At 44.2% G+C, this 13,703-nt stretch overlaps 1 protein-coding gene across 4 annotated transcripts in view; it reads left to right on the forward strand.

The window, feature by feature from the left end:
- The first annotated feature begins 396 nt into the window (after positions 1 to 396).
- The window catches only part of BEND7 (BEN domain containing 7), a 48,414-nt gene continuing 35,107 nt past the window's right edge, over positions 397 to 13,703 (forward strand). The window contains exons 1-3 of one of the 4 annotated variants that reach the window (XM_051628980.1): positions 397 to 481; positions 951 to 1,078; positions 4,998 to 5,081. In XM_051628980.1, the coding sequence (XP_051484940.1) occupies positions 1,018 to 1,078; positions 4,998 to 5,081 (145 nt within the window). In that variant the 5' untranslated portion in view covers positions 397 to 481; positions 951 to 1,017. Of the gene's footprint in view, positions 482 to 745; positions 1,079 to 4,997; positions 5,082 to 13,703 lie in introns of those variants that run through there. The other 3 variants (XM_051628968.1, XM_051628962.1, XM_051628971.1) reach the window with 3 other exon arrangements.

The following is a 13,703-nucleotide window of genomic DNA, read 5'->3' on the forward strand; positions in this document are numbered from 1 at the left end:
ACCGTCACGAGCAGCTGTTCGCGTCAGCCAAGCCCCGTTTCGGGGTCGTGGGGTTTTTTGTGGTTTTTGCCTACTTTCCACACGCCGCGGCCCCCACCGGCGGCGGCCAAGTCCAACCCCCCCATCCCCGCCGGGCCTGGGCTTGGGAAGGTCTCTCTCCGGTCCCGCTGGAGACGAAGCGGTTCCCCCCGCCCCGCAGCCCCTCAGGGCACCCGGCGCCGCTGGCCAGGCCCGCGGGCAAGGCCGCTCCCTGCCGGGCACCCCCCCCTGCCCGCCGGGGAGCCGCGGGGCCTTCCCGGGGGCGGGCAGGGGAACGGGACCAGCGCGCAAGTGCCCGTCAAGGGCGGGAGCGGAGGGTGAGAAAGGGGAGGGATGGAGCGGGGGGGCACAAAATGGCGCTGCCCTCTCAGCCCCTCTCCCTCCAACCTCCCCCCCCGTCTCTCCCCGCCAGCCCCGCGGCGGGGCCCGGGCGCTGTCTCCGGTGTGTGTGTAGGAGGCGACGGGCCGGGGGAGGCGGGGTGGGGGGGGGTTGTGCTCGGCGGAACCGCGGCGGGCTGCGCGCCGCCTTCCCCCAGCAGGTGGCACCGGGGTCCCGGAGCCGCCGCCGCCGCCGGCGACGACGACGACGACGAGGAGGAGGAGGACGAGCCATTGCGGGCCGCCCTTCGCCGCCGGGCCGCGGCCGCGCAGCCGGCGGGCGGGGTGGGGGGGGCGGGGTGGGGTTGGGGGGGTGGCGGGGGGGGGGGGGGGTAAAGGCGGCGGCGCTGCCCGGCATCGCCCCCGCGGGGCTCCCCCCGCCGCACCCCGCTTTCCCCGCAAAGTTTGGGAGCGGGAGAGACGAGGAGAGAGGGGGGGGGGGGGTTGGAAAACCGGAGTCCGCGCTCGTCCCGGATCCTTTTTTGATTTCCCACCCCCCCCACCCCCCCGCGTTGTGTTGCTGATTGAAAAAGAGACGGACCTTGGTCCTGCCGAGCGCCGGGTGGCCGCCCGGCCGGCCCGCTCCTGCCTGCCCGCACCATGGAGTTCACCCAGAGGAAGAGAAGCAGGAAATCCCAAAGCTTTAAACTGATCAACGAAGGTAAAAGGCGGCGGCGGCGGCTGCGGGCGGGGGGCGGCCCGGGCTTTGTTCCTGGTCCGGGGGGAGCCCAGACTTTGGCCCCGGGGGGAGCGGGAGCCCGGGCGTTTCATAACCCCCCGCTCCCCCCATCTCCTCTCCCTCCCCGGCTCTGTTATTTAACTCCGCAATCCTCTGCTCCAACTCCTCGAAACGCCTTTAATTTATTTTTTTTTCCCTTTACCCCCCCCCCTTTCCCCTTTTTTTTTTTTTTAAATTTATTTTTTTTTTTTTGCGTGTGTGTTACGTGTTGTTGCAAAAGAAACAAACCCCCCCCCCGCCCCGGAAAGGTGGATGCGTGGTTTTTGTTTTGTTTTTGTTTTTTCTAGGCAGATCTTGCACAAAATAAAGTTGGATCGTGTTTCGTGGTAAATCCTGGTTTGGTTTGGTTTGGGGGGGGGGGGCGGAGAGAAAAGGTAAAATCGGGAAGCGAGCAAAAAAAAAAACACCCCATCATGACACTCGGAGCAGCAGCAGAGCTTCTTAGTATTCAACTCCTGTGCATTTATTGTGTTTTGGGTGGGTTGTTGTTTTTTTTTTTGCCTCCCCTTGCCTGTGTACAGCCGCGTTGTTTCAAAGCAAAGCCGGATAGAGGTTGCTTTATTAAAAATCCACGCAGCTAATTAATGGAACGTGGGCAGGGAAGAGCCGCTGGCGTGTAACTTGTTCGCTCGGGGTGTGTTTGCTGTTGGAGACGAAGATGTGTTGAAAGATACTGCGAAGGGAAAATACTTGGGTTCACGTTGAGGAAGGAGCACGGATCTGTGTTTCAGTCTTGTTGTTTTGTTTGGGTTTTTTTTTTTTTAATAATAAAAAGGCGCAGGTGCTGGTAGGCATTTTAACAGGTGGACTTCCCAGCCCTCGGGATTTCTTTTGGTTGGAGCTTTATTCCTTCTCTGGGTGATGAGACCTTTTCACCCTGATGGATTTTGACTGGAGATATTCCTGTCCAATACTTGGAAACACAAAAGGAAAAAATATCTCCATGAAATGCCGTGTGTGTCTTGCATGCCAAGTTCAAGGCAGGTGACTCCTGGGGTGTAATGTCACAGTTGGAAAAGGGGGGGTGTACACATGAGTGTCAAGATTTGTTGTCTGAAGAGTGATGTCTTTGCAGGGTCTCTGCAAGATCACGTTTGATGCAAAGAAATTTAAAGATGGAAATAAACTCTCTTGGTAGGAGTAGTAAGTGATGACTGTAGTATCATCGTAGAGGGGTCTGGATGGAGCACTGCACGTACTCCTTGTTAAAAACTAGAGGAGCAGTGAACTGTCAGACTTGTCTGACACACACTGGTGACCCGTGTACATTAGCAAACCTATTGAGAGGTTTCGTTTCTATAGAGAACAGGTTTGGTTTGGGGATTTTGATATTGAACATGCTCCTGATTCAGAGACAGAGTTAGTGCAGGACTGGGCTGGAATCTGGAGGGGAGATGAAACTGAAACATCAAAAAGCAAAACTGAAATTCAGGTCTCGGTTTTATATCTCTCCTAATGGAGCTGTGAGAAGAATGTGTGTGCTATCAGAAACAGATTACTGTTTTGGCAGTTCTCAGGTGCCCCTTGTTATAGGTTTAGATGTGCCTCAGTGTATAGGACAATCTATTTAACCTTATTTAAACAGGTAAATTCAGTTATGGTAGTACATTATTAGTAATTCTTATTTTATCTAGGGTCTCTTTTTGGACCTGGAAAGTCAAATAGAAAGCTACACTAAAAACACATCCTAGAGAGAAAATTATGTCTTTGTACTTTGAGAACAGAGGAGATAAAAATCACATTTTGCATGTGGGTCTGCACTCACGTGCTCTTTTTCTATCACAGTTGATTAGAAAGATAATTATGTATAAATAGTTGCCTCTTGTAATTGGCCTTTGCCTCTTGCAGGAGTCATTCTGTAATGTCACAGTTTAGTGTTTGCTGTTGTGAAATTGATATGGATTTCGCAGCGCCTGCACTGTGACATTCGAGGCAGAAGAAGGAAACCAAAGAGAAGAAAGAGGGTATGCCATGTCAATTCGTTGGTAACAAACCATCTGTTAACAATGTGTGCCCATACAGTGCTTATTCTGTCCCAAAAAAGCTTCAGAGCACCTTATCGAGATGATCAATAATGACCAGATCGAGAGGAAATCCATTCCTGCGCTGAAATGCAGCTGCCTCTGGGGTGAAATGTGGTGACTTTAAGGCAGCAGCTGTAGATCAGAAGAATGCTGTGACCAGCTGGCTGTACAGAGTGCTAGAGAAGAAACCATGTGTAATCTATGTATCTAAGGACCATGAGTCTGTAAGCCATTTAATTCCAAGTTTCCATGTACTCACTCCCATCAGATCTTGGATGCCCTTGAGAGGATGAAAACGCAGTGAGGTGGATTGACCTTGGCTGGCCACCAGCTGCCCACCAAGCCACTCCATCACTCCCCCTCCTCAGTAGGACAGCTAATGATCATGGAAGGCAGACAGCACACGTTCTGTAGTTTTGGCCCAGTAAAAAGGAGCCTTTACTTCCTTGACGTCATATCTCAGACTTCACCTTTACCCGTTTCACTCACTGGGTGTGCTCAGTAGGCAGAGGAACCCTTTGTGCAGCACCTTGTCACTGACCTCTTCAACTCCCTGTTGTGTTTTGTTCCCCCTCATTTTCTTTCCGGGCCCTTTTCTTTCTTTTCATTGCTGTGTTAGGCACAATTCTAGTTTACTTATTGGGTTGTTCCTCCTCTTGTGCCCTCGGGACAGTCGTGCTGTACAAATAAAGAGCATGTAACAAAAAAGTTTGGCTTTTCAGGAGACCTTTCTGATCCTGTAGCTGTTTTGTCAGAGGTGCAGGTGTGCTGCTGGCAGGAGGAGATGCTTGTGCTGCCCTCTGTTTCAGTTGTGCCTTTTAAGTGAATCCCCCAAAGTTCTCTTCTGGTACTTAATCTCTACATGGCTTTTAATGAGACAAGTAAACATAAAAGAAACAGTTTATGGAGGGAGTAGCTGAGAGCGTTGGGAACTGGGAGGGCACTAAAGGAGTTAGGTGGGGAGGTGGCTCTTCCAAGACACTGAATATATTGTTCAATCTTGAGTGATTTGCCAAAGGAAGGACAAAGTGTGTGCCAGTAGCTGAGTCAGAAATAGCATCCAGGAGAGCTGCCTTTAGACTTTTTTTTTTCTTTTTCTTTCCTTGGACTTACTATTTCCTCTGTACACACATGTAAACAAAGCTCTGGTTTTACTGAACACCTGCCTGGGATTATAGCAGAGACCTTCACAGCAAAATATTCTTTTTTTTGAAATAGGAATTCAATGGTGAATTATTACTTTTTTAGCCTGTGACATCTCTGAATACGATATGCTAATGTTTATTCTCAGGGTCATCACAGGTGTTAGTTTCTCTAAGTGAATATCCAAAGGTGTCCCAGATCCTCCTTTGATAAGAATTCAGAGGCCAGTGACACCAGTATGACTCAGTATAGCTGAACGATGCAGCCCTGGTGTATGTTGCTGATTTTCTGATTGAGGTGAAGTTTGAAAGTTTCCTTTAGTCTCTGGAAAGGTAGAGGTTGTGGTATAAATCTGTTTTCCATCTGTAAAGCAAGAAGCCAGATAATTGGCATCTGGTGGGATAATTTGCTGTGAAAATGAACACAGTAATTTAGGGCAGGCGTAGCTATTCCCTCAAATCTGTGAAATATTTGAGCTGAGTCTCTCCAGTGTGAGCAAAGGTTTTTTTTAGGAGGTGCTGGTACAGAGCACATTTTCTGTGGTTAATTTGATGTACATGAAATAAACTGCAGATATATTGATAAATTATGTAGTAAAACTGTAGCAATGTGTTCACTGTTCATTTTTTCCAGATCGCTTGAGTTCTAATTTTTTTTATCGTTTTTCATTCCAGATTACCATCATGAGATATATAAGATCTCTGACTACAGCAATGATGTTAATGGGGAGACCAAAGAAACACAACCAGTTTTTTTAGGTATGTGCTTGTGTTGATTAATTTCTGAGCAACATAGCGTGGCCATTTGCAATTAGGGAGGAAAAAAAACCCTCTGTGCAAGCGCAGGAAGCGCCTGCCATTGTTTAATATGACATTCTTTTCAAGACCCTTTTATTCTACGAATTGCCAATATATCCTTTATTAACACTGCTAAAAGTTGTAATTTCAGACATAAATGTTTATTAGTGTCTACACACAGTGCTAATTATCATTCACTCAGAGAGCCAGATGCTGACTCTGCAGTTTTGCAGCTCTGTGCTCACCCCATTTACATTGCATATTCCCTGGCATGCTTCACTGGCAATAGTTTGTGTAATTGGGGTATTACATCTTTGACATCTGGATAACAGAAATTCAATTTCCAGGAAGCTGCTATTTGTTTGGTTTTGCTTCTGCCTTGGGTGGGATAGAGGATTAATGTGCTGTCTTAATGTAATGTCCTTTCACCTCCGTAGCCTGCCTGCTAATCCTGCCATGGCAAAATTAAATTAAATCAACAGTTAAAAATGTGTAAAGAAAACAGAGAAGTAATATGGAGTCTGGAGCGTGATATACTGCAGCATGATAGGACTGGTTATCAGTGAACCTTTATCCTTCCTCTTTGTGTGCTTTTTGTCCCATATAACTCCTCAGCTGCAGAGTATTTCCTTTCCTGCTTCCAGCCCCCTCCTGTCACATCTCAGACCTCACCTGGGTACTATGCCTCTCATCAAAAATTTGGCAGGCAAAATTCAGAGGAGGAAGGGCCAGGTTTCTGTTCTACAGTAATGACTCTTGCTGTATGAATCAAGCCCTTGCACACCTTGCTCAGGCTTTGGAGAAAAGTGGGTGCCTTTGCAGTGAGAAGTTCAGAGGTGTCTGCTTCTACCTAACTTCACCAAGAGCCTAAACACTTTTGTGGGCTGTTTTAAGGTTTCTGTACTGTGTGCACGTTGCCTCCTCAAGCCAGCAACAAGGATTGGTCCTGGTTGTGGGACCTGAAGTCAATTTGTACACAAAATGTCTTTGTGTCCTTAATTCCTGGGGACACATCCTCTTCTAGAGATCAGCAGCAGATGAAAGAGAAAAGGAGCCTGTCTTGGGCAGTTTGCAATCTTCTGATGGTTGGAGTATTTACATGGGGGTGAGAGCTGCTTTAAGTTCCATTCTCAGCTTCTCACCATTAGGATTTTGAGCAAACATTTCTTTCATACACCCATTTCCAGGGAGAACTGAAGGTGGCTGCTGTGCTTTGTGTTTGAATTCCAAGGTCTTTAAGCACTTTGGGGGAGTCTGGTAAACCTGATGGAGAGAGCTCCACCAGAGGTTTACTTCAAATGCTTTCTCTTCCAGTCCTAAATCATGATAAACTTTTGGCAGAAGTTAGACATCTACTTGCTGAAGCCAGGATCCTTCTAAGAATGTGCTGGAGTTTGTGCTTTGACATCTGTGCAGGAGTTTGTGCTTTGACATCAGTGCCATAAGCCCAGACCAATGGATTTTGATTTCAGTTTGGTTGTGTTGTCTTTGGTTTTGGTTTTGGCATTTTTTTTAAGTATGCCTGTCTTTTCCTTGTGACAGAATGTGCTCTGGCATTTAAATGCCTAAAGTTCATCTATTTCAAGAGTTGGTCAGAATTTAGCCTTTAAGAATGTGAGTCCTATCAAGGACCTTCCTTACCAGGTACTGAACCTCAGATTTGCAGTCCTGTGAACCCACCTTCAGCTGCTATGCAAAGAAAAAAGTGTTATTTCCTGTAACGTCCTGAGGGTCCCAACTTTCAGATTTCCTCCAAGTCTGTTGGTTTTGACAAGACTGAATTATGTATGACCATACAAGATTTGTAGACCAGGGTTGTTTGGTTTTTTTAATTTTCCTTGGGAGATGGACTCAATTCAGTAAGTTACTCAGAGCTCAAATAACCTTCTCCACTTCATTTTCAATGGGTTACTTTGGTGTCCACTTCTATCCAGATTCCTAGTGACAAAGGCACTGATCTGAGATGTAGGGAAAGAAGTGTCAGGGACTGAACTCAACTGAAATCATTTCACCTTTTGGCAGGGATCTGGGATGAGTGGTGTTTGGCATGTCAGCTTTCCTGTAAAAGATTTCATATTGCATGGAGTAATTTTTCATTGTGCTTCAGGAATGGTGGGTTCCCAACACTTCCCCTGGCTCAGTGAGCTGTCCACTAATAAGGAGTCTCAGGGTATAATTGCTGCTTCACTTGGTTTCACTGTTTTATGCCAGAATTCAGGCCAGAAGGATGTTCACTCCAACTTAATGTTGTAGAGTCAAGTTTGTTCTCCAACTGGGGTGTTTTAACTGCTCCATGGGATCAGTTGTTGAAACCTCAATGTGATGCAGCCTTTAGTATGTGAATGCATGCTAAGTTACATCACTGAAACTATTACCTTTAGAAAAGGTGAAATGTTGCTGCCATTTTAGGAATTGGTGAAGGTTTAGCTGGAGTAGGATGGGATATGTCTTGGTTGCACAGTTGAGAACATAGAATCATAAAGGTTGGAAGAGACCTCTAAGATCATAAAGTCTAACCGTCAATCCAACATCACCATGCCCACTAAACCATGTCCCAAAGTGCCACATCTACACTTTTTTTAACACCTCCAGGGATGGTGACTCTACAGCTTCCCTGGGCAGCCTGTTCCAATGTTTGACCACTCTTTCAGTAAATAAGTTTTTCCTAATATCCAGTCTAGACCTCCCCTGGTGCAACTTCAGGCCATTTCCTCTCGTCCTCAAGAGATGAAGGGTGAACTCAAACTGAAGAGAGGCCCTGTTGAGGGAAGCTTCTAGGGTAAATAAACAATCTGGATTCTTCTGATTTACTCAACAGATATATGAATTAAGATCAAATGTCCAGAAAGACCTGTTGAACCTAGATGGTCTTTTTTGCACCAAGCACAGATGGGCAAAACATGGCTTTGTGTAAACATAGGCTGCAAATTGGAGGAAGGTTCGGTGCAAGTAGAGGAACATGGTACTGGACGTGACCTTGGGTGTGATGGTATAAAGCCCAACTGCTTTTTGAATGGATCTTGGTAGGCTTAGGAAAGTTGTTTACATGATGCAGTGGAGGAGTCTATAAAATTTGAGGAGCAAATACTGCTGCTGAATGATGCAGATGAGGACTCTCCTGTTTTGAAGGAAAGGGCTTAATTATCTGATAACCAGAAGAGACTGCTCAACCAGAAAAGGAGGAGGCTGTGTCCAAAGTGAAGTGCTTAAACCTTGAAGATGGACAAGACTTAAGACAGACCTGACTTCAGCTTTTATCAGTGATAAACATAAACCTTCTGTCACAGGACTTCTAGCCCAGGCTTTGACAGCCCATAAACGGACTGTGCAACCATATCTTCTGGGCAGTGCTGGTTAAACTTGACTTTTTCTATAAGTAAATATGTTTTGCATGCAGCATGTTGGGTTTTCTCACTCTTAGTATTTTATTACCATCACAAAAAGAGCGGAAATATAATATACCTCCAGACTGAGTGTTTTTACTATGCTTTCAACTTGAAATTCAGGCTCTGTGTTGGAAAGGTTAATGTAGAAAACTAATTATATTATCCTGGTAACCAAATGTGTGAGGAGACATTTGTCTGTGTAATTAACAGTGAAGAACTTTTATAGTTTCATAAAATCAAATGCTACACACAGTGTGCTTGGAGCATTTGTTTTGAAGAGATGTCCAAAACAGAGATGTTTATGACTGATATAAAGTGGAACTGAAATGTACTGTAATGCAGGTGTCTGCATTTTACAGCATCTCACATTGTTGAAATGGAAGGCAGCAGATTAATGACTTTGCTATGTCATGGTAAAAATAAATAATGTGTTCCTGGAGCAGGGGAGCCATGCATAAGTTACCCACTAATTTCAAGAATTTATTCTGTCCCAGAAATAATATCTTTTGCGATTTATTCACAGTGAGAAAGTTGACTTAACACAAGTCTGTGAAGTTACTGGTTACTTTTAATGGGATTGTATTGATTGTTGCAATAGTAACTTCTGTAATTAAGACTGCATGAAGGTTTATTTTATGTATCTGTGCTGGCCAATGATCTGACTTCATAAAGCATTTCCCTTTGGGGCTAAAGCAGCATCTTGACCTGGGATATTTCCAAGAGTTGGAGGAATTCATTGCGTATTTATTATTATATTTTTTCAAATATCTGACCCCATTAATATATAAATTTATTGAACAGTTACTCACTTATACTTTCCTGAAGGATTTAGCTGTTGCAGTGTAGCATGAAAGTGTGTAACTTAGCTTCTGTATCTGCTCCTGTTGAGTGTTTTGAAACTGTTTCACCAAGCTCTTCAAAGGAGTTATTTGCTGGTGGTGGTGGCTGCTGGGCCACCTAGGCTGATCCATCTTCCAGCTTCCAAATCCTTTATGCCAGGGTCTGATCCTGGTTTTGATTCTGCAAATTGCTTTGCTTACTTTAGTGCTTGTGATGCTTCTTAACTTTCTGTGTCTCGTCGTAGCCAGGGGTGTCAGTCCCCCCATGAACTTCCACGTTTGGTTTGGGAGTAGGGGGTCTAAGTTGAGGGCATTCCAGTTGACTTGCAGGTATAATCTTAGTGCTTTGTGTGGTGACATGAAGATAGGTAAGTGCTTTTAAATGACATTTGAAAGCACTGCTAAGATGCCTCAACTAAGACAGCTTAAGTGTAAGCTTGGGATAGTCAAACTCCCTGGCTCATAACTCATGGTGCTTGCCTGGCCCTCTGACACTATTCGTGACCACTGCTCTCCCTGCTGACTTGGGGTTTGGGTTTTTAATTTGCAAAGCGTGTTGTTGCCTGTGTTACTTGTTCATTATGAGGTTTTATATGCCAGCAAAGACTGGGGACACTTACTTGAGAAATGTGTGCTTACCCCATCAATTTAGCTGCACAGATGCCCAATTCAAATTATCCACAGAGCAGTCACAACTTCCCATGTGATTTAGGAAACCTTTGATCCAACAAGGAATCATGCACATGGCTGCTCTATTTTCCCATGCTGACTTTCACAATTTTCTGTTTCAGGGCCACTTGCAGTACAAGATGACAGTGGCAAAAATAATTTGAGTTCTGAAAGTTACCATTTGATGTGGGTATAGTTTTTGCTGAGAAGGGATGCTTGGCTCCCTCCTAGGATAACTGTCCTTTAAGGAAATTCTTGAACACCAGGTAACATTCAAAAAGGTGTTGTGGTGAGCTCAGACTGGCTGTGCACCAGAGCCATGTGCCCTGCATGCACGTGCCTCTTGATGCCTTGATCTGCTCTGAATTAGCCCTTGCAAAATCTTCAAACACAGCAGCTGAGTTTTGCTGGCCCTCTTCCAGGCTGGGCAGCATTCAAGTGATGTCTAATAAACTGGCATTTAATGTGTTTAGTTATATAACCTGTTGCAATTATTTATTATTTGTAATTGAGCTTTCAAGCTGTATGCATCCACCTTCCACTTTTTCTCACCTCTGAAGACTTGTTTCCTTACAAACTGGGTTAATGTTGTCAGCTTACAAGACAAGCTGTGCTTGTCTGCATGGCTGTCACTGCCATTCTCACCCTCCCTGTAGCTTCTGAACTCATCCACTAATTTCAGACCAGTTTGACACAAAGGTGGAAATCTGAGAGATACAAAGCACCTTCCACTATCTGAACGGGCTACAGGAAAGCTGGGGAGGGGCTTTTCACCAGAGAGAGTAATGATGGCACAAGGGGCAAGTTTATGTACTGTGCACACTTCCAGTAAGGAAAGAAATTATAATGAGTTTTGGGGAAATTACTTTTTATTAACCTTTGATGTAGTGTTTATGAAGGGGCTTTGTTTTGCCTTGTTTGTTTGTTTGTTTTATAAACTTACAGTCAGGCCATGTGGAAAAACTATGTTATATATAAGGAACCATCACAGAAACAACTATAATAGTAATTAAAAAAAAACCTGTTAATATGTTTTGTTACTATTACTGTCTTTACATATAAGATCCTAAATAGGACTGTAATTTGCCATGTTTATTTTGTGTAGTGTTTTGTAAATATTTCATAGTGTTTTGCAAGTAAATTCATTGGTTTCAGATAAAATGAAAGGGAGAATAAAAATGCCCAAACCTGTAGCCTGCTGGTCAGGGGCATCCCCATCTCCTTGGGAGAGGTGGAGTTTCCTGGTACGGGTACAGGGAGAGGCTGAACTCTGCACTGCTCCTCTCAGGCTTCAACATCTAGCTCAGCATTCACAGACAGGTCATGCAGACTTTTATGTAATAAACTTTTTTTATTGGTGCTTGATTATCCTATTCAGCATTTAAAAAGGAAGTCTGGCTCTTCCTTTGGACATTGTGGCTGGAGCTGTTTGGTTTTCTCTCTGTGCTCCATCTTTTTTTTTTTTTTTCCATTTTAAAATTACATGGTTATTATCTGTGAAAATCATCAGCAGTGGAAGAGACAATAACAAAATGCTATAATTGAGCTCTAGAGCTAATAGCCAAATGAGATAACCAGAGAGCAAGAAGTTAAATCTGTTACTGTTTCTGTGCCTGCCTGCAGATTCAGACAGTGTAACATCAGCTACTCTCTACTGGTGTTGGGAAAGATGATGCTGTCGCTGGCCAGTTACAAATTAAAAGCTGTAAAAAGCCATCACTGGGAGAGGGGAGATGTAAACTGACACTGAAGATTAAGTCAAGCTTAAGGCCTGCACTTCTAAATTCCCTTCCTTACAATACACAAGACGTATTTTAAAAAAACCAACAACCCAAACAAAACACAAAACCCAACAAAAACCTCCTAGCAAACCAACAACAACCCCAAATAAAAAAGAAATTAAAAGCCAAACCAAAAGGAAAAAAAGCAGCCAAACACAAAAAAGCCCCAATAAACAAGTTCATGAAGGGGGAATCTCACAGTTTTAAGTAGGGATTTGCATTTGCTAAATGCAAAGACGTGCTTATGTGGGATACAAGTTCAGGGTTTGTTGTAACATAAATATTGGGTTTTTTTCTCTTTGGAAGTAAGTGTCCTTATGTCACTGTATAGGAAGGCCTCCATATGAAGGAACAAGGGACCAGAATCAATGCTAAATAAGCTCAATTAACATTAATATTTTATGTAATTGGGTAAGGGAAATTTAATCTTTCCAGCAATGTCTCACCCAACAAGCATGCAGGCCCTGCGACCAACTGGAAGAGCTGGGTGGGAAGTTTATTTTCATTTTTTTTTTTAATTCAGACACATTTTGCTATCTAGTATAAATCCAAATTGCCAGCATAAAATTCTGAGAGTCCAGCGTGTTGCTGATTGGCATGATGGCAAAGGATTGTTTCATGCTCTGGTGTTGTGGGAGTCTTTGGAGCTCGGATACGGACAGACACAGCGGCATCCAGGAGAAGGCAATCTTCAGGGTACAGGTCTGAGTATCTTGATAATTGGAGCCTGGTGGTGCTCTGCAGCCTCTCAAGGTTGGGAACTGCAAACAGTCAACCCTTGGTTGGGTTGGGGCCAAAAAGAGTCATTTTCAAGGAATTGCTACTGCGATTTGTTAATTAAATCACACCCACACGCATAAATCCGCAGGCAAACCAACAAAATAAATATGAAACAGAACTTCCTTGCAAAGGGCTTTTCTCACCACTTCAGCTTGAAGTGGAAACAGTGCTGGAGCATTGCTGTACAGGGTTGACAAATATTTTTCTAAGTTTTGACTAGGAGCTTTCTTGCAAACCGCCCACTCTCCTCACTGGGTAGGAGTGGGCTGGAGCCAGCTGGCACCGACCGGCCCAGGGAACCGGTGCACCAGGTCAAGCAGGAGATGCTCTGATTCAGCAGAGGCTGGAGCAGATCATACAGGTGTTCTCCCCTCCTGCTTATTCACCTCCTGGAGCAAAAACTCCCACTTTTGGGTACTGTGTGTCCCTGAGTGCACCGGCCTTGCAGCCACGTTGAGCTTGGTCCATCTTGGGAAGAGGGTTGCTGCTTTTTTAGCTGTCTGGTCTGTCCAGCTACCTAAGCGTGTGCCTAAGTTTAGCAACTGAGTAGTGCTGTTGAGTTGATAACACTGGTCACATGCCTGGCACCAGCACATGTTCAAGTACCTGGTTCAACCATATTGCATCTGTTTTTTTTTGGAATGTTGTGTCTTTTCTGAAATTTCCTTACTTTTCCAAAAGCAGGTTTATTTTGGGAAACAAGAACGTAAACTGAATAGAGAATACCAAGTATTACTGTTTTAAGTACGCTATAAAGGAAGGCTGAGTAATCTGTTTCTTGGTCTTCATTATTATTTGCTTAGAATATTTGATTTTTTTATTACCAGCAAAACGAAAAAAAATAGAAACTTCATATTTCAGAAGGGGCAATGAACACTGCCTTGTTACTAATGAATTGTAATGTTTGCTCTAACGAGCAAAATAGCTGCCCAAAACACATAGATCCGTTGTGCAATCAGCGGTTTCATATGCAAAATTAATACTTAAATGGTGCCTGGAGTCTTAAAGTATGTAATTGTTATTATTTAAATGCCCTGAATTTATTTGTAACGGTCACATTTTTCTTGTCTGTATTTCCATTTTGTTTTCATAATCTACATTTTAAAGATACTCAGCAGTTAGTCTATA

This window comes from Apus apus, chromosome 1 (assembly GCF_020740795.1).
Source record: "Apus apus isolate bApuApu2 chromosome 1, bApuApu2.pri.cur, whole genome shotgun sequence".
Taxonomy (NCBI): domain Eukaryota; kingdom Metazoa; phylum Chordata; class Aves; order Apodiformes; family Apodidae; genus Apus; species Apus apus.